General features: G+C 48.8%; 1 protein-coding gene and 2 pseudogenes across 4 annotated transcripts in view; 1 reads left to right on the top strand and 2 right to left on the bottom strand.

The window, feature by feature from the left end:
- Positions 1-22035, bottom strand: part of Zfp341 (zinc finger protein 341) — a 33433-nt gene extending 11398 nt beyond the window's left edge. The window contains 9 exon segments of one of the 3 annotated variants that reach the window (NM_001430392.1): positions 1591-1781; positions 3311-3501; positions 7164-7254; positions 8677-8872; positions 9570-9815; positions 10539-10688; positions 11970-12166; positions 13650-13760; positions 21965-22022. In NM_001430392.1, coding sequence (NP_001417321.1) covers positions 1591-1781; positions 3311-3501; positions 7164-7254; positions 8677-8872; positions 9570-9815; positions 10539-10688; positions 11970-12166; positions 13650-13760; positions 21965-21995 — 1404 coding nt within the window. In that variant the 5' untranslated portion in view covers positions 21996-22022. 3 annotated transcript variants of the gene reach the window in all.
- Eef1a1l2 (eukaryotic translation elongation factor 1 alpha 1 like 2) lies at positions 5154-6586 on the top strand (annotated as a pseudogene). The gene has a single exon (XR_015684734.1). The product of XR_015684734.1 is annotated as a eukaryotic translation elongation factor 1 alpha 1 like 2 (transcript).
- Positions 22036-25481: 3446 nt separating the features above from the next.
- Positions 25482-25760, bottom strand: Snrpel3 (small nuclear ribonucleoprotein polypeptide E like 3; annotated as a pseudogene).

Genomic DNA, 25760 nt, shown 5'->3' with positions numbered 1-25760 from the left:
ATACTGCTCATTTCTGGCCTACTGTGATAAGAGAGAAATAAAGCCCTAACTGCTGGCCAGCCTTCTATTACTATACACATATTAATAGTCCTCTATTTGATAAGAGCAGCACATTAACAGTGATAAGGGCTCTGGAGCTGGGGACACCGCTCATCACTTGGCTCAGTCGGTAGCAGGCTTACCTACCATGCAGGAAGCGCTCTGACACCTCATAGACAGGCACACACACTCACAACCTCGGTGCTTGGAAGATCAGTTCAAGGCCAGTCTCAGCACACACATGTGCATGCACATGCCAGTACAGGTGGCTCAAAGGCTAGAAGAGGGTGCTATCCCCTGGTGTGGGTGCTAGGAACTGAGCTCAGTGCACCTAACCACCGAGCCGCTGCTTGGTTTTGAGAGTGCTTGTCTTTTTTTTTAAAGAATTATGTATGTATGTATATATATATATATATAAGTACACTGTAGCTGTCCTCAGACACACCAGAAGAGGGCATCACGTCCCATTACAGATGGTTGTGAGCCACCATGTGATTGCTGGGAATTGAACTCAGGGCCTCTGGAAGAGCAGACAGTGCTCTTAACCACTGAGCCATCTCTCCGACCCCCAAGAGCACTTGTCTTTAAACAAAACGAAACAAAACTGTCTCTGGGGTTGGGGATTTAGCTCAGTGGTAGAGCGCTTGCCTAGCAAGCGCAAGGCCCTGGGTTCGGTCCCCAGCTCTGAAAAATAGAAAAAAAAACAAACAAAAAACAAAAAACCTGTCTCTGATCCATAAGAGATGCAGAGAATTCTAGGAAAGGTTTCCACTGCTCATAAGAAACACTAAGACTGGGGGTTGGGGATTTAGCTCAGTGGTAGAGCGCTTGCCTAGGAAGCGCAAGGCCCTGGGTTCGGTCCCCAGCTCCGGGAAAAAAAAAAAAAAAAAAAAAAAGACTGGATTTTCGATGAAGAATAACCCTGTCACGTGAGGCGGCTCAGAAGGTAAATCAGGTGACGCTGAACTTGACAACCTGACCCGACTTCAATTTCCGGGAGAGAACCACCTCCTACAGTTGTCTTCTAACCTTCACATTCTCCTTGGCGCTTGTGCGAGCGTGTGCTCATGCGTGCGTGTGCACACACATATTAAATAAACAAAGGTTGGAAACAGCATTCGGGCATAGCGATGCTCTTTAATCCCAGCACCCAGGAGGCCGAAGCAGGCAGATCTTTGCAAATTTGAGGCTAGCCTGGTCTACGTGGCCAGTTCTAGTCAGCCTGGGCTACACAACCATAACCTGTTACTTAAAAAAAGAAAAGCCACGCCCACAGTAGGATAACCACCGCCCTTGATGCTGAGCTGAGCTACTGCCCTGGCTCCGCCTCCTGCTATATCATACACAATGTCCCTCACCATTTACACCAGCTAACTCAAAGGTCTCTAACCTAATCACTGCTCCCTTCTGCCAGGAATCTGCCCTGAGGACAGCGAGCCATGGGAAAGGCTGGGCTCAGCCCTGTCCCTTTCCAGGCAGCAGGGGTGACCCCAGTGTCATCAAGCTCATAAATGGGGAGCTGTGCCCGCCCTCTGCTTTCCTCCCACCCACCTGCTCCTTCTTGTGCTGGATCATGTGGGACTTGAGCTGAAAGTAGGTGCTGAACTTGCTGGGGCAGAACTGACACAGGTAGGAGCTGTCGATGAGAACCACCTGCTTGGCCTCTGGCTTGTTGCCTTCCTCCTCTCCTGCCGTGGGCAAGGCCTGGGGCTGCGTGGTGCTGGACAGGGACTGACCCAACCCTACGCAGAGAGAGAAAGAAGTCACAGGGAAGGGTTTTGAGTGAGGCAGGACAAGAGCCATCCCACACAGGAAGGCTCCTGGGACACGGACTGCAGACTTGCTCCCAGACGATGTGTTCAAGGCTGCACTCCAACTCTAGCACCACCAGACAAGAGGCTAAAATACTAACACACTTTTTTTTCCCCAAGACAGGGTCTCATGTAGTCCAGGTCGGCCTCAAATATGCTATGTAGCTAAAAGGGACCTTGAACTTCTGGTTTGGTTTTGTTTTTTAAAATTAATTTATTCTATGTATATGAGTACACTGTTCTCTGCTTGGATACTCCAGAAGAGGGCATCGGATCCCATTACAGATGGTTGTGAGCCACCATGTGGTTGTTGGGAATTGAACTCAGCACTTCTAGAAGAGCATCAATGCTCTTAACCACTGAGCCATCTCTCCAGCCCCAGCCTTGAACCTCTAATCCTCCTGCACTCTCTCCCAACACCCACCCTGCTCAGTTTATATACTGTTGGGGACTGAGCCCAGGGCATCCTGTGGGAGGCAAACACTCTAGCCTAAGTTACATCCACAGCCCTGACGTACATTCTGACTGAGAGACAGCCAGTGACCTCCGTTCCTCTCCTTACCTTTGCCCTCTCCGTGGTCATTAGACACTGAAGACTTCTATGCACACTCAGACTGCCTCCTAGGCCTTCCTAACTGGGACACTTACCTTTGCTCCATCTTTGCTAATTAGGCCACCCTGCCCTCTCCCTGACATCAAGAGCCCTGAACAAACGACACCCTGGGTTCAGCTTCTGGCACTACATAGAACTAGGTGAAATAGCACAGGTCCATAATAGCACTCAGAAGGTGGAGGAGGGAGATCAGGTGTTCAAGGCCACTTTCAGCTATACAGCATGTTCTAAGCCAGTCTAGGCTACATGAGACCCAGGGGAGGGGGAGGGCACAGTGAGAGGGAGGACAGAAGGAAGGGAGGGAGGGAGGGAGGGAGGGAGGGAGGAAGGGAGGGAGGACATAGATTCTAATGTGGGATTCAGGCTCAGCCAGAGAGAAAGAGATAGTAAGTAATTAGTGAGTGATGTCTGCCCTGGACACAGCATTAGAGTAATGGCGCACATATTACATACTTGGCGTCCTTCCTTTCCCCCGTGCTCCCTTGTTTAGATAGGCTGCTGTATAGCACAGACTGGACTCATAATCTCTATGTAACAGAGGCCGACTGCCAACTCCTGATCCATCCTTAGCTTCTCCAAGACCAGGATGACACGCGGAGACCTCACCCAGCTCGCTAGGTCCCATTTCATAGAGAAAGTAGTTTCTCTGAGGCCCAGAGAAGTCACAGAGGCCACCCAACTAGCAACAAAACCTATGAGGCTGGGACTGAGCATGTATTGCATGTACAGCTCTGCTCTGGAATACAACAGACCCTGGGTTCGGTTCCCACGACGTCGTCGGACAACACTCTGAAGCATCAGAGGGGATGAGTGGGAAGAGTGGCCCAGCTCCTCCCAATCCACCCACCTGTGTCTTCCTCCTCTTGCCTGTTGGGGTTCAAAGCCATGACTTGTACCGTCACAGAGTTTCGGGAAACTGTGCCACCACTTCTCCCTGGAGGCCACACCTTATGAGTTTGCATGTGCTTCTTGACGTTAGACTTCTGGGCAAAGGCACGGCCACATGCAATGCACTGGAAGGGCTTTTCCCCCGTGTGGCTGTAGGAACAAGGTTAGTCAGCATTCCTGTGTACAAACAGGGACATGGCCTCCACCCAGGGGCTCACAGTCACCAGGAGGGCCCAGAGACGTTACTGGTCATCACAGAGTTACTGGTGTCATCACTCTGACACCATGAAGACCCGCTCTCCCAGTGTGGCAGCTACACCAAAGGTGGAAAGACGGCTCCTAAGCTCTCAATGAGCAGATCCTCTCCTTGGCTACCTCAGTCTGGGATGACAGATTTCCTAACCTTTAAAGCATCAAGTAGGAAACTCTGTGTGTGTGTGTGTGTGTGTGTGTGTATGTGTGTGTGTGTGTGTGTGTGTGTGGGTGGGTGCGCGCGTGCGTAAGCATGAAGGTGCCACAGCATATACTTGGAGGTCAAAGAACGTCTTGTGGGGGTTTTCTTTACCTACCATGTGGTAGAAAATCCCCAGAAATTAACCCAGGTTCTTAGGCTTGGCAAATCCCTTTACCTACTGAACTATCTATCTCCTTGGCCCAAGCACAGCCTCAGCTCAGTGCCTGCCACATTTGTTTATTAGTTAATAATTGGCATTTACTCTTTTGTTCGCTTGTTTGCCCTTACAGGGACTGGACCACAGACCTCCTACATGCTAGCGAGAGCACTACACTAAGTCAGAACCTGCAGCTTTGGGAGGAAACATTTTTTCTTTAAGACTTGTTTTTATTTTATGTATATGGCTGTTTTGATTACATACATGTCTGTGTACCACATGTGTGCCTGGTGCCTACGGAGGTCAGAAGCGGGGACTGGGTCCTTCGGAACTGGAGTCACAGATAGGGCTAGAAATTGAATCTGGGTCCTCTGAAAGAGCAGACGGTGCTCACAACCTCAGAGCCACCTCTCCAGTCCCCAAGAAAATATTCATGTAGTACTATCCTAACATTTTCTTCAAAAAACAATTTTTTTTTTGAGACAAGGTCTCATGTAGCCCAGGTCACCCTAGAACTTGCTTTGTAGCTAAGGATGACCTTGAATGCCATCAAGGAGAGCAGCCTTCAATTTATGATCATCAATATTCCAAATACCAGGATTACACAGCGCATTACCTCATTACACAGCGCATTACCTCATCCAGCAAAGTCAACTTCCTATTGTTTTGTGATGCTGGGGACTGACTGAACCAGGGTCTTTCAGACACTAAGCACGTGCTGGGCCGATAAATCCTCTCAACACACTTTTTCAAAACTTAAAGTCTTTTTTTTTCCCCTTTGGAGACAGAGTCTCACCATATAATTCTGGCTGGCCTGGAGCTTACTAGGTAGACCACACTGGTCTGAAACTCACACAGATCCGCCTGCCTGTGTCTCCTGAGTGCTGGGATTAAAGGGGTGCGCCACCAAGCCCAGCTTTCAAAATAATTTTAAAGAGTGAAGCCTCAGGCTGGAGAGATGGCTCAGCGGTTAGAGCACTGACTGCTCTTCCAGAGGTCCTGAGTTCAATTCCCAGCAACCACATGGTGGCTCACAACCATCTGTAATGGGATCCGATGCCCTCTTCTGGTGTGTCTGAAGACAGCTACAGTGTACTCACACAAAAACTAAAACCAAAAAGTCCCACAGGCTTTAAAAAGGAAAAACCACTTCTAGTGAGTACCAATGTATTGAAAATGCAGGGACTACAGGACACAGAGACTTCATCAAGAACATGATTACGGGCACATCTCAGGCTGACTGCGCTGTCCTGATTGTTGCTGCTGGTGTTGGGGAATTTGAAGCTGGTATCTCCAAGAACGGGCAGACCCGTGAGCATGCTCTTCTGGCTTACACTTTGGGTGTGAAACAGCTAATTGTTGGTGTCAACAAAATGGATTCCACCGAGCCACCATACAGTCAGAAGAGATACGAGGAAATCGTTAAGGAAGTCAGCACCTACATTAAGAAAATTGGCTACAACCCTGACACAGTAGCATTTGTGCCAATTTCTGGTTGGAATGGTGACAACATGCTGGAGCCAAGTGCTAATATGCCGTGGTTCAAGGGATGGAAAGTCACCCGCAAAGATGGCAGTGCCAGTGGCACCACGCTGCTGGAAGCTTTGGACTGCATTCTGCCGCCAACTCGTCCAACTGACAAGCCTCTGCGACTGCCCCTCCAGGATGTCTATAAAATTGGCGGCATTGGCACTGTCCCTGTGGGCCGAGTGGAAACTGGTGTTCTCAAACCTGGTATGGTGGTTACCTTTGCTCCAGTCAATGTAACAACTGAAGTCAAGTCTGTGGAAATGCACCATGAAGCTTTGAGTGAAGCTCTGCCTGGGGACAATGTAGGCTTCAACGTAAAGAACGTGTCTGTCAAAGACGTTAGACGTGACAATGTTGCTGGGGACAGCAAAAATGACCCACCAATGGAAGCAGCTGGCTTCACTGCTCAGGTGATTATCCTGAACCATCCAGGCCAGATCAGTGCTGGCTATGCCCCTGTTCTGGACTGCCACACGGCCCACATAGCATGCAAGTTTGCCGAGCTTAAAGAGAAGATCGATCGTCGTTCTGGTAAGAAGCTGGAAGCTGGCCCCAAATTCTTGAAGTCTGGTGATGCTGCCATTGTTGACATGGTCCCTGGCAAGCCCATGTGTGTTGAAAGCTTCTCTGACTACCCTCCACTTGGTCGTTTTGCTGTTCGTGACATGAGGCAGACAGTTGCTGTGGGTGTCATCAAAGCCGTGGACAAGAAGGCTGCAGGAGCTGGCAAAGTCACCAAGTCTGCCCAGAAAGCTCAGAAGGCTAAATGAATATTATCCCTAACACCTGCCACCCCAGTCTTAATCAGTGGTGGAAGAACGGTCTCAGAACTGTTTGTCTCAATTGGCCATTTAAGTTTAATAGTAAAAGACTGGTTAATGATAACAATGCATCGTAAAACCTTCAGAAGGAAAGAATGTTTTGTGGACCATTTTTTTTTGTGTGTGGCAGTTTTAAGTTATTAGTTTTCAAAATCAGTACTTTTTAATGGAAACAACTTGACCAAAAATCTGTCACAGAATTTTGAGACCATTAAAACAAGTTTAATGAGAAAAAAAAAAAAAAAAAAAAAAAAAAAAAAAAAAAAAAGAAAATGCAGGGACTAAATAACAACAATGTCATTTAGGATCCAAAGGGCGCCATGTAATAAGGGAGATGTTTGGGACTAGTCACACTTAGCTTCGTCATTAGGTGGAATTTAAAAGTTCCGATTTTTAGCTGCACTAGCCAGGCTCTAACAGCCATACAAGGTTAACAGTGCCAATTTGAACATTTCCACTAGTGCTGAATGGTCTCGATGACATCTAGTTTACTTTTGGCAACATTTGGCAATGTGTGTGTGTGTGTGTGTGTGTGTGTGTGTGTGAAGATGCTCTCTGTTAAGAGTGCCTGCCCACACAGAGCTGCCAATCTTCCTGTCTCAGTGATTATGCTCAGGACCCTCCACTCCCCCCACTCCCCCCACCCCTCCCACCAGCCCCCCACCCCAATCTGAGAAGAATGTAGAAACCCTCCTCCTCTGTACTGCCCGCCCACAGATGGCCAGGAGGCCTGAGAAGGAAGCCTTGCTGCCTCCTCACTGCCTCCTCGCCTGGCCTGTGCTGCCCACCCCCCTTGCTGCCTGGCCCATGCTGCCCCATGCTGCCCCCCCAGCGCTGCCCCCAGGGCTACCTTCGGACGTGCTGCTGAAGGTCAAAGTTTTTGGTGAACGACTTGTCACAGTAGGAGCACTTGAGTTTCTGAGCCTTTGGCTTCCCTGCAGCTGGGAGACAATGGAGGAAAGGAATGGTTAGGCTGAGGACCCAGCAGAGGGAACTGGGGAGGCTCCAATGGCTTCTCCCCTGTCCCTGGGGTCAGACAGGGCTGCACCTTGGAGACATCTCTGTCTACACACAGACAGTGCGAGAGGGAAAGTCCAAGCCTTGCTCTGAAGGGAACAGACAAAGCTCTCTCAAAGGCTGCCTCTGCCTCATGATGAAGTCCACCTGCTCTGCCATGGCCTTGAGGACTCCACACCCTCTGCCCCTGCCAACTGCAGCATTTCCTCCATCTTGCAATGGACTTCTTGCTACTCATGATGTCCGCACACATGGTCTTATTACCTCAGGACCTGCATTCATTCCCCTGCCTGGGAAGTTTGTCCCCAGGTACCAGTATGACTACTTCCTTCCCTCCAGAAATGAAGGTGTGTCCTTTTCTAGCCTGCTGTTTCTCCATTAAACTGTGAGTGACAACAGGGGAGACCCTGGACAGGGACCTAAATCCCCAGAAGGTAATGCACAGATGCTAAGAAGGGATAGGGAATAGGTTGAAAGGGAAGCCCTTAAGAAATTCCCAGTTCAGGGGGTTGGAGAGATGGCTCAGTGGTTAAGAGCACTGACTGCTCTTCCAGAGGTCCTGAGTTCAAGTCCCATCAACCACATGGTGGCTCACAACCATCTGTAATGGAATCTGATGCCCTCTTCTGGTGTGTCAGAAGACAGCTACAGTGTACTCATATACAAAATAAATAAATCTTTAAAAAAAAAAAAAAAAAGAAAGAAATTCCCAGTTCCTTCCCCACCACATCCACTCCCTGGTTCTGCCTCGCTTCTCTGATGCCACACTTAGCGTCTCTGGGAGGGGGGAGGATCACACAGGTGTAACCGATAGCCAGTTCCATCTCCTCCCTCCAGTATCCCCTAAGTCAGAGGGTAGTTAGGGTTCCTGGCTAAGTTAAATGTTTCCTAACTTTCTTTGCAGCTAAGCAGGGCCACACGGCTATATACGGAACGGTGCCATCTAGAACTTCTGGAAGCTGGGAGGTACCCTTTACCCTTCTCTTCCTCTTCCTCCTCTTTCTTACTCTCTGGAATATGAAACTGATGACTGGCATTTCGGCAACCTACCTAGGTGACAGGGCACCGTGATAAACCACGTCCCTAGAAAACATGCTCTAGAGACAGAGAAACAGAACAACAAAAGTAGCATGGGTGCTTGGTGACAGTGACGCAGACTTCCCAGATTTTCTGCTTCTGGTCTAAGGAAAGAAAATCCTCACCATCCTAAGTCACTGCCATTTCAACTTTTCCAATATATGCCACCAAACTCAACCCTAACTGTTTTAACAGCAAAGACCAGAACCAAGCAACCTGTGGGGAAGCCAATGCCAAGGAAAGACGCCCACGTCTGGTGGGTGGCCAACCTTCTGGGAGTCCACTGGCACCTTTAGCACGTCTGGTCTTCAGCGTCGGTGGGGGGTCAAAGGTGGCCACCGTGCTCCCAGTTGCACTGGTCATGGGGGCAGTGGAGTTGGGTCCTTTGGGTTTGAATTCCTGCTTGCCAGGGCTGTACACCGGGGGTGTGGGGTACACTGGAGCCTCCACACACTGATTTGGCACCTAGAAGGACAGCACTGTGACAGGGGAGAGCCTTTGAAGGGACAGGATAGCTTCCTGCCCATGGACCTTCACTATGGCCCTAGCTGCTTTAACCACTGCCATTCCATCACCACCAAAGTTTGCCCCTGGCTCACGTAGGCCAAGTACTCCCAAGACCCCTTAGAACTTCACGAAGTGGGCCAGTAAGATGGCTCAGTGGAAGGGGTTGGGGATTTAGCTCAGTGGTAGAGCGCTTGCCTAGCAAGCGCAAGGCCCTGGGTTCAGTCCCCAGCTCCAGAAAAAAGAAAAGGAAAAAAAAAAAGATGGCTCAGTGGGTAAAGGCCTTTGCTGCCAAGACTCATGACCTAGGTTGGATCCCCAGAGCCCACGGAGTGGGAGAGAATGGACTCTCACAAGTTGTCCTGTGACTTCCACACACATGCCCCCCATTCACTAAATAAGAGAAAGAAAGGGGAGGAGGGGCTTTATGAGGTAGCATTGGAGCTGGGCTGTCTGGGTTTAAACCCAGACTCTGCTCCTCAGTCCTAAGTGGCCTCACGCAGTTTGCATGTTCTATCTGTAGACTGCACGCTTTGATTACAGCCCTCCTCCCCCTATACTGGTACTCAGGAGGAAAGGCTTGGGGCTGCTTCTGTTCCCCATGATGACCGTGCCCAGTTCCCCTGACCGCCCCCACCACACCACTGCCTCTGCTCACCTCCAGGGGTGGGTATGGCTGCATCCCCAGTGCCTGAATGTCCACCGTTCCGTTCCCCGCCATGGGAGCAGCAGCACTGTACACCTCCACCACGCTGTTCCCAACAGGGTTGGAGCGCCCAGAAGGACCCAGGGTCTGGGGTGGGGGAGGGGGAGGCTGGGGGGGCGGGGGCAGGGGTGGAGGGGGTGGAGGAGGGGGTGGAGGCTGGGTGAGGTAATTGGGCACAGGATGCATGTTCAAGCTGTTCTGCAATCAGAAGAGAAAATGGCAGCATTGAAGTGTCTCGTTCGCCAGCTTGTGGAAAGGACACCAACCCACTGGGCAGCTCAGAGGATGGCACTGAGACAGGGAAGGAAGGAAACGAAGACCTGGGAGAATTTCAAGGGACATCGGCTGGGGGCTGTGATTGCTCTTCTCTATGGTTGGCTAGGCTAGCCTGCCTTGGGCATACACAGGTCAACGGAGGAGGCCTAACAAGGGTATTACAAACAAACAAACAAAAGAAAACAAAACAAAAGTTCATAAAGCTGGACTGGCTCTCGATTGATGACTCAAGACTGACTTTGGGACATTTCCCAGGGCAGTGACCACAGAGCAGTCACTTACTACAATGTAACAGGGGCTTCTGAGAGCATGGTCACCTATGTGCACTAGAAAATCTCAAGGAGACACTATATTTTCTATTGCTAGCATTGGGTCAAGAATAGAAATGGAACTTAAAATAGCTGGAAAGTGGTTGTCAAGGATCCCTTGCTCTGCAGGGCTGGTCAGAGAAGGCAGAGAGTCCCTTCCATGTAGGGGAACTGGAGCTAAGGCCATTTTCTTCTATAATATTCTGGTTTCACAGGAGTTGGTTTTCAAGCCTGGAATTAAACTCTTGAGAAACGTAACTAGGCCCTGGAGTCACTCCCCACCATTGGGAGAAGAAAAAGTAGAGCCCCAGGGAAAGCCCCGCCTCTGCCTCCTTACCTGCACAGGGGAGGGTCCTTGAGGCATTGGCTGGTCCAGGGAGGTGAAGGCTGACATGGCAGACATGAGCACGTCATCGCTCACCAGGATGTTCCCTTGCACCAGGGTCTGGATCAGTGGGGATGGGGGCACTGTGATGTATGTGGAGATCTGAGAAAGAGAGGTGGGAACATGTCTGTGGCTCTATAAGGAAGCTGGGGGGTGATATAAAAGACCTAAATTCGACAGGCAGTGGTGATGTACACCTTTAATCCCAGCTCTCAGAGGCAGAGGCAGAAGTCTCTGCGTTCAAGGGCAGTCTGGTCTATGGAGTGAGTGCCAGAATAGCCAATGCTACACAGAGAGACCCTACCTCAACAAAAACAAGAAAAAATAGAAAAAAAAAAAGAAAACAAAAAAGAAAAAAACTCTAAGTTCAAGCCACACAGAGGGGTCTACCTCTAAAATCCTAGTACCTGGGGGCCAGAGGCTAACTTTGAACACAGTAACTTTTAGACCAGCTTGTGCTACATTGAGGGACTGTCTCGGGCTGGAGAGATGGCTCAGTGGTTAGAGCACTGACTGTGCTTCTAAAGGTCCTGAGTTCAAACCCCAGCAACCACACAGTGGCTCACAACCATCTGTAATGAGATCTGAGGCCCTCTTCTTGTATGTCTGAAGACAGCTACAGAGTACTTATATATAATAAATAAATTAAAAAAAAAAAAAAAAAGGGGGCTGGGGACTTAGCTCAGTGGTAGAGCACTTACCTAGGAAGCGCAAGGCCCTGGGTTCGGTCCCCAGCTCCGAAAAAAAGAACCAAAAAAAAAAAAAAAGAAAAGAAAAAGACTTTCTCAAAAACTAAAGCAAAGGGGTTGGAGAGATGGCTCAGTGGTTAAGAGCACTGGTTACTCTTGCAGAGGACCCTGGTTCAATTCTCAGCGCTCACATGGTAATTTCCAACTATCTGTAACTCTAGCCCCAGGGGACCTGATGTCCTCTTCTGTCCTCCAAGAGCATCAAGCAGCCACACAGTAGGGAACTAAGCTTCAGAGCAAGAGTAAGGAACCCCAAAGTATCGGGGGCCCCAGGTGTTAGAGAAAGCATACTTAGAGACTGAATGAAGAAGAGAAGTCATGCTGATCTGCATAACCTAGAAAAGTGGGCAGACTAGGGACATACGTTGCTGCCACCTTGCAAGATACAGCCCAGTGCAGTCTTGAACTCTTGATTCTCCTGTTTCAGACTCCTGAGTGTTAGAATTACAGATATACACCAGTATGTCCAGCAAAACACGTCTATGTTCATGAATTTGTGTCCTATCCATTCATCCAACCCACAACGGTAGATTCTTCATCTGCCCTGCTCAATATCGCTCCTCCAAGACTCGGTACAGCATGTGTGGGAAAAGACCTGCTGTAGGAATCACCAAGCAAAGGAAGGAGTGACTACCTGGCGGTTGGCAGGAGGCGGGGCCTGCTGGACGGCAGCAGGTGCTGCGGAAGGTGTGTAGATGCTGTTGGTAGCCAGGGAGACCGTAGCCAGAGCAGGGGCGTTCCCCTGGCACTGCTCACGCTTGTGGGTCATGAAGGCCGGCAATGAGTTGAATTGCTTCTTACACTTCCCGCAGAGAAAGACATCCTCATCGTCTGGGGCAGGGTGGTAGTCGAAGAGGCCACACGTAAAGTGCAGTAAAGAAAAAAAGCAAGAATGAGTCAGGAGGGGAATCACAGTGAAGAACGGGAAATCAACTGGCCTCAGAGCGGCAAGTCTGAAAACACTGTGTGACTTGCCATGCAGATGTCAAGCAGCCTAGGAATGTTCAGAGCCCAACGGGTGCCTTCAGGAAGAGCCAGTCATGTGTAGCCAGGTATCAAATAATTTAAAATATGGAAGCATACAGGGACTTCACTTCCAAGTTGACCAATAGACTATTCTGACTGATTTGACTCTCCAGTGTACCATGCAGCCTTTTCCTTATGCCTCTGCATGCACTATTCCCCTGCCTGAGTGGATCTCAGATCAACTCACTCTGCATGGCTCATCAGCTTTAAGAAGTCTTCTTTATACAGATTTATTTGTATCTTTTAATATTATGTGCATGCGTGTATTTGTGTCCGTGCATACACGTACAGTGTCCTCAGAGGCCAGTAGATCTCCTGGAGCTGAAGTTACAGGCAGTGGTGAGTCATCTTAAGTATGTGCTGGGAATGGAACTCAGGTCCTCTGCAAAAACTCTTTTTTTTTTTTTTTTTTTTTGGTTCTTTTTTTTCCGGAGCTGGGGACCGAACCCAGGGCCTTGCGCTTCCTAGGCAAGCGCTCTACCACTGAGCTAAATCCCCAGCCCCCTGCAAAAACTGCTGAGTCATGTCCTGTACTCCCAGGAAGTCTGCTTATGCCAGAGTCACAATTCCTTATTCCAGGCTGGCCTCACAAATAACAATTTTCACCAGCTTGCATGTTCTCTAAGGGAAAGAAGCATGTTTTATTTATCAGCATGGCTGTGATAAGTCCTGGGCACCTCAAAGGTCCTCAAAGGGCATGTGCTTTATAAATGAAAACCCACTCAAAGGATAGAGATTGCTAACTACTGAGACATACTGCTGCTTCTTTTTTTTTTTTTAAGATTTATTTATTTATTTTATGTATATGAGTACACTATATCCGTCTTCAGACAAACCAGAATAGGGCATCAGATCCCATTACAGATGGTTGTGAGCCACCATGTGGTTGCTGGGATTTGAACTCAGGACCTCTGGAAGAGCAGTCAGTGCTCCTAACCGCAGAGCCATCTCGCCAGCCCCTCCTTTGCTCTGACTGCCAGAGGCTTAACTCATGAACTGGAAAACAATCTATATCCTCTCTTCAAGGAAGGGAAGTTGAGCCGTGACTTCCAAGGCACAGGTCAGGGCTCCTGGACATTCCCAAAGGATGAGACCCACGATCCACGTCCTCTAAGCATTAGACGAGAAAGGCATGAGCCAGAAGGTTTAGGCAGGAGGAAGGGAGAGAAGTCAGGTACCAGAGGTCAGTCTGAGGCCACAGGGCAGTGCCCTCCCATGCTCGGTTAACCTCACACATTCTGCTTGAGGAGCCTCTGGCCTTGAACAGATGGGCAGCGCAGATACTCACCCAGTGGCTGGATGGCAGGCGGTGCACTTACACCTTGCCCTGTTGGATCAGGGACTGCTCCTTGGCCATCCAACAAGGACTGGACGGCCAGAACAGTTTGATTGTCCATTCCTGAAACAGGAAATGCAGCCTGTGAGGAAGTGGGCCCAGCTTCCACCTAACTTCGCCCTCCCAAGCCAGAGCTAACCAAAACAATCCAAGATATGTTCTCTCTATTACACTGCACCAGATTCCAGGACGTGAGTCTGGAGCCATGACCTCAGAGTTGACTACATTCCTAAGGCTCTCACAGGTAGGAAGGAGTGCATGCAGGCAAGGAAACAAAGTGTAGTATAAAAGGTTCTTAGAGCCGAGTATGGTAGTGCACGCCTTTAATCTTAGCGCTCAGGAGGCAGAGACAGGTGGATCTTTGAGAGTTTGAGGCCAGTATGGTCTACAGAGTACCAGGATAGTTAGGGCTAAATCAGTGGTTCTCCACCTTCCTAATGCTTACAGCCCTTTCTTACAGTTCTTCATGCTGTGGTGACTCCCAACCATAAACAGTATTTTTGTTACTATTTCATAATTGTATTTTTGCTACTATTTTGAATTCTAATGTAAATATCAATGTATTCTGATGGTCTTAGGCAACCTTAAGAAAAGGTCATTTGACCCCTAAAGGTTGAGAACTGCTGGGCTAAACAGGGCAATTCTGTCTCAAAAAAATAAAAAATAGTTTTGAAAATGAAGGTTTCTTGCTGGGAAGTAATGTCATATTTTTAACCCCAGCACTCAGGAGGCAGGGGCAGAGGCAGAGGCAGAGGCAGAGGCAGGCCAATCTCTGTGAGTTCAAGGCTAGCCTGGTCTACAGAGCAAGTTCTAGGACAGCCTGGGCTACACAGAGAAACCTTGTCTCAAAAAAGAAAAACAAACAACAAACAGGGGGAAAAAGCTTCTTAAAAGATGACCTACATGGTTTTTATTTTGTTTTGTTTTGTTTTGTTTTGTTTAAGATAGGGTCTCACTCTAATAGGCTGGTCTTGAACTCATTATGAAGAATTAAGCCTCCAAGTGCTGGGATCACAGGTATGCATCTCCACTAGTTTTCTGTGGTTTTCTGTGGTGTTGGTGACTGAACCCAGGATTCTGAACACCTGGCAGGATTCTATCACCTGAGCTGCATCCTCAAACCGAGAGACTTATGCCCACCGCAGTACATGTGGAGACCAGAGACAAGTCTATCAAGCTTTTACCTTTATGTGGGCTCCTGAGATCCACGTTAGACACTAAGGGTGGCATGGACCTTCACCTGCTGGTGAAGTCATCACCATCTTGCTAGCCCCCAAGATGTCTTAGGAGCTGCCTATTACATACTGCCTTTTTGTTTGCTTTTTTGAGACAGGGTTTCTCTGTGCATAGCTTTTGGCTGCCCTGGAACTCAATCTATAGATCAGGCTGGCCTCGAACTCATGATCCATGTGCGGCTGCCTCCGGGATTAAAGGCATGTGCCACCACACTGCTCAGGTCATAGTGTCCTTCTTTACAACATCCTCAACTCTGCTTCCTAGAACAAGGACATGGAAGTCTGCACACCACCCCTGATCCTGATCATTATGCTCTAGAGACTGGAACACTAAAAAACTGGAAAGAGGAGTGAAGAGCATATTCCCACTGATACAAAGGGCCAATGACCACTTCAACCCTGCAAAAAGTGAGAGTTCTTTTGGGATTGTGAGAAGCTTAGACAGAGCCAATTCACTCCCAGACCACCTCCCTTTGTACTTTTTTTTTTTTTTAAAAAAGATCTATTTATTTATTTATTTAATGTATGCGAGTACACTGCAGCTGTCTTCAGACACCAGAAGAGGGCATTGGATCCCGTTACAGATGGTTGTGAGCCACCATGTGGTTGCTGGGAATTGAACTCTGGACCTCTGGAAGAGCAGCCAGTGCTCTTAACTACTGAGCCATCTCTCCAGCCCCCCTTTGTACTTTTTATAAACCAGCCCTTTCCTAATGTCTCAGAGCATTGCTAGATCCTAAGTCACAGAGCCCTTTGGAAGTTCCATTACCTGATGATCCCCCTCACCCACACCCCACAAGTCTCCCAGGTCTCCTGGCTTCTTTGTTCTCATCTCTGCCCATTTAACAAGCATCTGCTGTCGAATCTTTGAAGTATCTGCCTGTGCCCACCATCTCTTTGCTTACCTTCCAATGTTCTTCTACCTCCTCTGGCAAAACTTAAGCTCTCACCTTCCACCAGAGACCATGCCACAGTACCTGACACACCAAGACCCCCTTCTTGGCTCCAGGTGGACCCCTTCTTGGATCTCTTCCACCTTGCCTGAGGACCCTCTTTAAGATCTCCTCCTACCCGCCCAAAAAGGTAGCTGTTTGGAGGAGTTCTGTCTGTCTGGATTTTGAGGTGCTCCTTCTATTTGATTCTACCTCCCACGTTGTCCCCAGTGGTCTCATTCTCTTTCATCTAGTTCCCTGTCTTGGGGGGCACAGACTTGGGGTTCCTGCTTTCCTGAACAACTTCTGTAAACCCTTTCCCACTCTTAGGCTTCAGATGGAGTCGGGTAGTTCAAGAGGACATTGAGATGAACATAAGTTACTTTATTAGAAGAATTATTAAAGTCATGGGTAGACAGAGGGACAACTGGCTAGTGGGGGCTCTGAGGAGGCTTCAGGGACCAGAACCTGAGACAGACAGCAAGGTGTCCCATCTGAAGAGAATCAGAGCCCATGTAGCAGAAATGGGGTCTGTTCTTAAACCTTTTGAGGACAGAGGTAGGAAATTTACAGCAAGAGTCTGAGACAGGCACTCTGATTCCCAGGCAGGAATCAGGGAAGAGTGTGAGGAATAAGATGTGCTTAGTGAGGGGTTGGGGATTTAGCTCAGCGGTAGAGCACTTGCCTAGCAAGCAAGAGGTCCTGGGTTCGGTCCCCAGCTCCAAAAAAAAAAAAAAAAAAAAAAAAAAAAGATGTGCTTAGTGCCAAAACCTTAACATGAATCAAAATCCTTTGATGCTACCTCAGGTCTCAAGTGACAAAGCCTGTCTGCAATGTCCCAGTACCTATCAACATGGTGGGGGGAGGAGGCAGGGGAGCTGTTGCCAAGCACTGGCTAAGTGTGTGTGTGTGTGTGTGTGTGTGTGTGTGTGTGTGTGTGTGTGTACTTGAGGAGGTCAGAGGAGTGTCAGTTCCTCTTGGAAGCTGGGCTTACAGGTATAAACAAGTGTTCCAAAACTACCAAACTAGACTCCATAGGTAGAAAAACAGTTTATTAGGGAACAAACTGGACTGCATCAGAGAGCAGACAGCTGCAACCTGGTGGGAAAGCAAGTGGATTTTATGACACTCAGCAAGGTGGGGTCTTGAGCTGATGCAGGCTGTTTGCCTTAAGTGGGAACTAGATGAGCTTTGCCCCCATCAGTTGACCATCAGAGGCAGAGAGGGTAAGTAGTGGTTTTCCTGACAAACAAAAACATAAGGAATACTGAGTTTAGAATTCTGTTTACCCAACAAGAATCCTTTATTTACCCCAATTCCAGCCTGGGTTAGGCCCCAGGTTATCATCTTAGGACACAGTCAGCACTGCCATTTTGGGGCCTGCTTTGGGACCTAACAACAGGCAGTCGCTGCCTGATACAGGTGCTGAGAATCAAACTCTGGTCCTTTGCAAAAACAAAAAGCACTCTTAACTACTGAGCTCTTATCCCTAGTCCCACTGGCCTAGTTCTAACATTACGTCCTTATACCCATCTTATATAAACCTGTGTTCTTGTGTCTTGATGCAAATCTGGTGCTTACAGAATTTGAATTCATAGACTTCTTTTTAAAAGATTTCTTTTTAGGCTGCAGAGATGGCTCAGTGGTTAAGAGCACCGACTGCTCTTCCAGAGGTCCTGAGTTCAATTCCCAGCAACCACATGGTGGCTCACAACCATCTGTAATGTGATCTGATGCCCTCTTCTGGTGTGTCTAAAGACAGCCGCAGTGTACTTATAATAAATAAATAAGTCTTAAAGAAAAAAAAAGTTTCCATACAACATATTTTGATCATATTCCTCCCAATATAATAATTGTTAAGTTATTTACTTTACATCCCGATTGCAGCTTACCCTCCCCTCCTCCCTCTCTATTTAGACAAGGGGATATCCCATGAATATCAACCAGCCTTGACCTATCAAGTTGCAGTAAGACTAGGCGCATTTTCTTCTATCGAGGTGTCTTAGGGTTTCGATTCCTGCACAAACATCATGACTAAGAAGCAAGTTGGGGGGGAAAGGATTTATTCAGCTTACACTTCCACATCGGTGTTCATCACCAAAGGAAGTCAGGATGTTATTGGTTTGTTTCCCCTGGCTTGCTGAGCTTGCTCTCTTATAGAACCCTAGACCACCAGCCCAGGGACGGCACCACCCACAATGGGCTGAATCCTCCCTCCTTATCCACTAGTTGAGAAAATGCCTTACAGCTGGGTCTCATGGAGGCATTTCCTCAAGGGAGGCTCCTTTCTCTGTGATAATTCCAGCTTGTGTCAAGTTGACACACAAAACTAGCCAGTTCACGAGGCTAAGACAAGAAAGCCCAGTCAGTGGAAAGGGATGCAAAGGCAGACAATGTATGCAGAGACAGCCCCTGCTCCTGCTCTAGAAGTCACACGGAGACCCAGCTGCACAACTGTCACACATGTGCAGAGGGCCTTGGTCCGGCCCATGCATGCTCTCTGGTTGGCGGTTTAGTATCTATGACCCCTTATGTGCCAGTTAGTTGATCTTGTAGGTTTTCTTGTGGTGTCCTCGACCCCTCTGGCTCCTTCCTCCCCCTCTTCCACAGGATCCCCCAAGCTCCACTTAAGGCTTGGCTGTGGGTCTCTGCACCGGTTTCCATCAGTTGCTGGGTGAAGCCTCTCTGATGATGGTTTATGCTAGGCACCTGTCTGCACGTATAGCAGATTATCGTTAATACTGTCAGGGGGGGCTCCCTCTCACGGGGTTGGTGTCCGAATCCTGCCATTGGAAGTCTTGCCTGGTCACGAGTGATGGCTGTGTCAGGCTCCATCCCCCATTGCTAGGAGTCTTAACTAGTGTCACCCTGATCGTTTCGCACTGCCTAGGTTTCTAGTTCGTTCCAGTCCCCCCATCCAGTTGTCTCTCCCAGTCCTTGTCTCCCTCTATCCTCCCTCATTTCTTTTCCAGGCAAAAATGAATAAATTTAGTGAGGCGATGAATCATTAAACATGACTAACATATCAGATGAGGTCTTGAATGTGCTCCACTGAACTGACATCCTAATTCAAACCTAAAGAGGACCTGAACTTATCAAAATCCCGATGCCTAACATCCTTAGAACTATGCGACGACTCAATCCACTGGATTATCTTTAGGTGGAGTCCGTATTGTGAGGTTTCTGCACAAGAATTCATTACTCTGCACCTCGCCACTCAGTCACGCATCCTCTGTGTTCCATCAAACCTAACGACTTCGCCATCATTTAGTCTTATTTTCAAACTACACAGGTTACAAGATTGAGACCACTTGCCACGTATTTGTCCATGACATCAAAATCGTCAATGAAAAGTTAAACCCATCTTTCTTGCCCAATTCTATTCACTGTTCCTTTGTAGTTCAGATCCATAACTCAGTACTTTCCTCAAATGTCTTCCTTTGCTCTATTGACTGCAGTTGTCTTTCTCTATGATTCAAATACATTTTTTCTACGGTTGAGAGAGAGAGAGAGAGAATACCAGCACATATAACCTTAAGGGTAAATAATAATTTATGGGTAAAATATAGGTCTCAAGGGCAAGATCCTCTAGTAGCCCACTTACATAACAGACTTACAATGACATTTCATAGGCGAGGAATAGAAGAGTCCGGAGTCAGGGAGGATGGGAGAAGGGAGGGATGTGGTTTGAAAAAGACCACAGCTGGAAGTGATAGACGGCTTCTGAACTGTTGGGTAGTGAGACTCGATAGTATAACGAAGTCAAGCTGTTATCACCGGGAGAAACCAGGTTCTTGGGATCACTCTCTTAGAACTTCCGGAGGTGGGGGGGGGGATCTTTTTTCAAGATAAAATATTGGGCCTGTGAGAGGGGTTTTCACAGCGTGTAAAGGCATTTGGCAAGCTGAGTTTGGTTTCTAGGACCTACTGACTCCTGCACGTTGTCCTCTGACCGCCACATCCATGCTGTGACCTAAGTATACTCACATACATACCATACATATAAATAAAAGGGAAAAATAAAAAATGAAGCCCCAAATTAAACATTCCACCCTCCGTTCAGTTCCCTTCTGGTAATGCCCATCAGTACGTAGGGGTCAGGGCACACCGTGCATTTCTGGAATTTTCCCTCACCCCCACAGCTTCCTTCCTGACATTTCTAGACTTTTGGCAAATCTAAGCTATTCTGCCTCCCAGATATATCTGAAATCCACTCTCCCCATCCCCTCAGCCTAGCCTAGCTCCTCACCCACTCCCTGCTGCCCTTCAGCCCGCTCCAGTCATTCCCCAGAAGCCAGGGTGAACTTTATAAAACATACATCAGATGATGTGGCTCCCCGATGAAAAGCTTTTTTTAGCACCACACTGATCCCAAGATAAAGTTCAGAAGCTTCATCAAATCAGTGGAGGGCTTTTCTCTAGCTGCTCCCCTACACTGAACTGGGAGTTATGGGAAATCTTGTTCTCCCCAGGGTTTTGCAAACTCCACTTCCACCACCTGGTCCTTCAGATGCCCTTCTATTTGGATCGCCACACACCTGCTGTTCTCTCTCTCTCTCTCTCTCTCTCTCTCTCTCTCTCTCTCTCTCTCTCTCTCTCTCAGAAATTTTATTTATTTTGGTCCTGGGGATTTTCCAAGGCCAGTGAAGCTACACTTCTTGAATTCTTTTTAATTTTTTCTTCAGCTAATACACAAACTTATGCTTGTAGTGAACGGTTAAACAATGCAATACCCCACTGTCCTCCAAAAGGGAACGGACACCCATAACTCTGACTGCCCAGATTCACACCATCCCTGCTATTTTCTTTACAGAACACAGCAGCTGGGGTCACCTTTGTAGTCTTCTTTTTTGGGGGTTCTTGTTTTGTGTTTTTTTGTTTGTTTTCTATACAATGTTATTTTTAAATATTTTTTATCATTTTTGCGATTATAATTTGATTGCAACATTCCTCCCTTCACTCTCCTCCCTCCAAGCCCTCCCATACAACCTCTCCACTCTCCTTCAAAGTCATGGCCTTTTTTAAAAAAGTTGTTATTGTGAGTTTATATGTATGTACACATATATTCCTAATTGGTTAAGTCTCACGGTGCCAAAGCTGGCCTCAAAACGAGGCTAACGATTTTCCTGCCTGTCTTCCCACCGCTGGGATTATGGGCATACACCGTCACACCTGACTGAGATTTCCTTCTTTTACTATTCTTTCTGACGGCGGAGGTGGGGTGGGGTAGTAATGAGGGACGATGAGGACAAGTGAATCTTAGTAAGAATCACTGAAACTGGACTCAGGTAGAATAGATGCTCCATCACGCCAAGGTGAGTGCTCACCCACCAAGAACTACAAGCCTCGGCCTCCTTCAGTCGGTCCGGCCCACAAATTTCCACTCCAGCTGTTCACTCCACCCTCCTCCTACAAGGCGACTGCGGTGGCCAACTCCTCTCCTGTCTCTAGCGCCATTCTTTGTCGCTAAACTTCAGTAGGTGCACATGGTGGCGCTCAGAGCTCCCTTTCCCCAGAGCCTAAGGCCCATCCACCACGGTGATCTTGCAGATCACAGGATCGGGTCCGACTCGATCGGAGACCAGCGTAGCCCAAGCAGGCACACGCGGGCAGGGCTTAGATCGGAGCACGGTGGGTGCCCTGTTTACTGGTTGGGGCCTGTGGTCACTTCCAGACTCAGCTGCGCACACAGGCGGCGCCTCCTTCCCTGCTCTGGACTTAGTAGGACTACACCCTAGCCCGGAGGGCACAGTGGATCTCCGGAAGATCTTGGTGGTTAGGGCGCCCGATTGGGCTGCCAGGCCACCCAGTCATCCCGCGCCAAGGTCTCTCCAGGCCCGGGTCCCGGGCTGTTTCCTCCACGGGCACCCTCCCGCGCCAGCGGCCTCGATTGCCGCGCTGTTCCGGTCCCGAGGCCCCCTCCCCGCAGAGCCGGCGCTCCCCGGCTGTTCCCGCCCCCTCCCGCCCCGCGGCTGTTCCGGCCCGGACGCCCTCCGCCCTCCGCCCCGCGGCCTCCGCGCGCCCTGGGCCCGGCGCTGCGAGGGCGCGGCGGGAGGGGGCGCCACGCGGAACAGCCGCTGCCCCGGCCCGGCGCGCTCACCCTCCAGGGCCTCGAAGATCGCCTGCGCCATCTTGGAGCTGCCGCCGCCCGGGGAGTCGAAGCGGGGCTACGCAAGCATTGTGAAAACCGCGGTGGGGTCGAGGCCGCCAGGGGGCGCCCAGGAGCCGGCGCCGAACCCCCTGCCCCGGAAACAGCTTTCCCTGCTGTCCGGCTGGAGACCCAGTCCCCTTGTAGTTCCAACTCTACACACACACATCCGGCGCTCGCACATCACCTCCCAACGCTGACACTGACCCCGGTTCTGCAACACGCACCCCATTATCGCTGCACACAGTATTCTCCAACGTTGCAACATCAACCTGCCTCACCGGATTGCCAGTTAGAAGGACACCCCATACCTTGCAACTGTGCCATGCAGATTGGAAAGCAATCTCGAATGACTCCCATCTCTGCTTGGTCTTAATTCATCAGTATATGTTAGATTCCCTCAGGGCTCTTCTTAACCCCAATTTCCATCTTTGGAGGGACCTCCATTCCCATTCACACACTTCAAGACCGTGATTCTCTGACACCGCATTTCTTTCACAACCCTATTCTCAGCCATTGCTAGCCCAACTTTATGACCTCTTTTTTACACTTATTATTTATTTTGTTTTGTGTGTATGTGGGCACACATGGCATGTATCTACACACAGACGCAGACACACAACAAAACACATGTGTGAATATCAGAGGACAATGTTCAGGAATCGATTCTCTCTTTCCACCCTGTAAGACCCTGGAACTGAACTCCGTCTCTGTAGCAAGTACTTTTACCAGCTGAGCCTTCTCCAAAGGCTATGTTTGGTTTATAATCCACAAGTCCACTTTGAACTGCCAGTATATTACATTGATGGGTGTGGGGTCATTCACAGGAACATGGTCTATCAGGGACTATACATGCCCTCAGAGGAAACTGACTTTCCCACCCAAGGCAGCCCTCAGTGGGGATCTTTGAGCTTTCCCCCCATGCATTCTAGAATGGTGACTGGCTTGATCCTGTGCAGGCAGAGAAACCTACATCTGGTCTAAGTTTGTGAGTGCTGTAGTCCTGTCATTTCCGAGACACTATTTCACCCCAGGTCTCCCCAACCTCTGGCTCTTATAATATCTTCCCACCCCCTCATTCATGGTGATGCCTGAGTCTTAGACAGGGGAAAAGATGAGAAAGAAGTCCTACTGTGGCTGAACACTCTACTGACACGTTGACCAGTTTCGAGTTTCTGATTTCACTGCCGTCCATTACACAAAGATCTGTAATGATAGCTGAGAGCCGCGCTAATGTGTGGATGGAGAGATACGAATGTTAAGGGCAGTTTGATATTATGATCATTCAATCTTTAAAAATATTTAACTACGGGGTTGGGGATTTAGCTCAGTGGTAGAGCTCTTGCCTAGCAAGCACAAGGCCCTGGGTTCGGTCCCCAGCTCTGAAAAAAAGAAAAAAGAAAAGAAAAAAAAATTTAACTACAATGTGGACTACTGAGATCAGTCTGCTGCCCTTGGGCAACCAGAAAGAGTTGGAAGCCCACACAGAGAAAGGGGAACCAGAGAGATGTCATCCACAGTGGATGGCTTCCATCATCATAACCACACTGTCATCCTAAGACTGCATTACCAGGGATTTGACTCCAAATGGCCTTCTTGTTTTACCGCAAATACCCATTTAAGCCTCAGCCAGAGGAATAATCAATACAAACCACAATTTTCACTTTCCTCACGAAACTCCTAAAATTAGAAAATAGATGAACGGAGCTCCTCTCTGTTGGAATACTACCGATGTGTCCTGCTAATGCCTGTCAGTCATCTACAGGGCCACACCCTCAAAGCCTCTTCTGCCCAGGGTTTCCTCAGCCTGCCCTAAATATTAGACATGGATTAGCCGTTCTTCCAGTCCTCAAAGGCAAATCTCCCCTCCAAAAACCCACCCCTTTGCTGGATGTGTTGGCAACTTTTTCTTCCTTGTTTTTGGTTTTCCGAAGCAGGGGTTTCTCCATGTAGCCCTGGCTGTCTGGAGCTTGTCTGTGGATCAGGCTGACCTTGAACTTTAGAGGTCCACTGTGGGACCCTAAAAGGCAGCCTGGTTCCTGGCTGAGCTAAGGCTAGAAACCCTGGTGACTCTGAAGGGATGGTAGGCACTTTGCCTGATTCCCAGGCACCAGGCCCTGGTCACTAGCCACAGCCCTCCATAGTTTTGTGGCCTTCAGTCATGTAGGCCTTCAGGTAGAGGCTGTGATGTTGGCTCAAGACAGATCTCCATTTTAATGAGGCACCTAAAGGCCTGGAGGCTTACCCATAAGCTTTCCTTCCCAGACACTTCTCCCTGTAAAAGGTATTTAACCTCAGGCCCACCCTGAGCAGTGGGGTATGGTTTTACTCATCCACTTTCTGCCATGACAACAAATGCCTTAAAACTGTGAACTGTCTCTCTTCACTGGGATCCACCATGGGGAGCCCTGGAGAAGGTCTTGGCCCATAGAGTCCACAGTCTAATCTTTGGTAGAAGGCCTCCTTGCACTCTCAGCCTCAGCCACCACCAAGCCTACAGCCAACCACTGACAAGCCAAGGACTCTCCCCATGGTACCAGCCAGAGCTTCCCCTCTTTCCCCCTCAGCGCCAGGCTAGATCCAGCCCACGGACCCCCACCTCTGTACTCAATTCTTCCATGGCATCCAGTGGTGCCTAGATGTCCAAGAGCCTGAGAACCAGACAGTCCCCACCCCACCCCCCTCACCCCTGGCCTCGCCGCAGACCCAGGGATCCACAAGCCAGCTCCTGCTGTCCTGCACCTCAGGCTGTGCTTCCTCACCCCTGAGCTTTGCCCATGGGCTGCCCTACAGCCTGACACCTGCCCAGGAAGCACAGTCGAATTTCCTGCGTCTGGCCAGCTATGCCCTTTGGTGGAGCAGATGACCCCATAACCGGACAATCCGCTGCCTCTGCCTCTGGAATGCTGGGATTAAAGGCCTGTGCCAGCACTATCCTGCTCTTGTTGGCAACCTTTAATCCTACCACTCCCGAGGCAGAAGCAGGCAGATCTCTGTGAATTTGAGGCTAACCTGATCTTCATAGCAAGTTCTAAGCCAGCCAGGAGTACATAATGAGAACCTGTCTCAAAACAAAACTAAAAACTACCACCGCCACAACAAAAACATTCCTCCCTGACTTCATGGGCCAGTCAGTCCTTTTCCTGGGTCTTCTGCAGACTCCGAATCCTAAAGCCTCTTTCTCTCTACCCTTTCCAGGAGTGAGACCAGAATTCCTTCTTTCCTATCTTTAACATCACCATTGACCCATCAGCCTCAGAGTTTGATTTTTTCCCTAAAGTTCTGTTTGGCATAGCTTGTATCATTAATATTACCATTCTAATATACCTGGTCATTTTTTTTAGTAACAAAAACAAGCTCACATTTATTTTTACCCCAATGATAATGTGCAAGTAAAACAGGATGAATAAATGTAGTCACCAGCAGGCTCCTGAACCCTCTTCTAAACTTCTCCCCTGCTTGACTATTGCTAGTTGCAAACACGTTGGAGCAGAGTAATATTGTCTCCTTTTAGCATGATCCAACCCGGTTGTTCTCTTGACTTTGTTTTAGAATGAATTTCTTCTGCATCATCTGATACAAGGTTCATGTACTCATCAAAGCCAATGATGCAACCCTCTATCTGAGCATCCACTTGCTCACAGAGCCACACCTGAATTCGAGATCCACTTTGCAAGTATCTGAAGATAAGATTGATGGGCTGCACCATCACCTTCTGCACCTTCTGGCCCTGGCCGCGGTACACCAT

This window comes from Rattus norvegicus, chromosome 3 (genome assembly GCF_021556685.1).
Source record: "Rattus norvegicus strain SHRSP/BbbUtx chromosome 3, alternate assembly SHRSP_T2T, whole genome shotgun sequence".
Taxonomy (NCBI): domain Eukaryota; kingdom Metazoa; phylum Chordata; class Mammalia; order Rodentia; family Muridae; genus Rattus; species Rattus norvegicus.
Note: the sequence above shows the minus strand (reverse complement) of the source record. Positions and strands in the feature narration are given on the sequence as shown.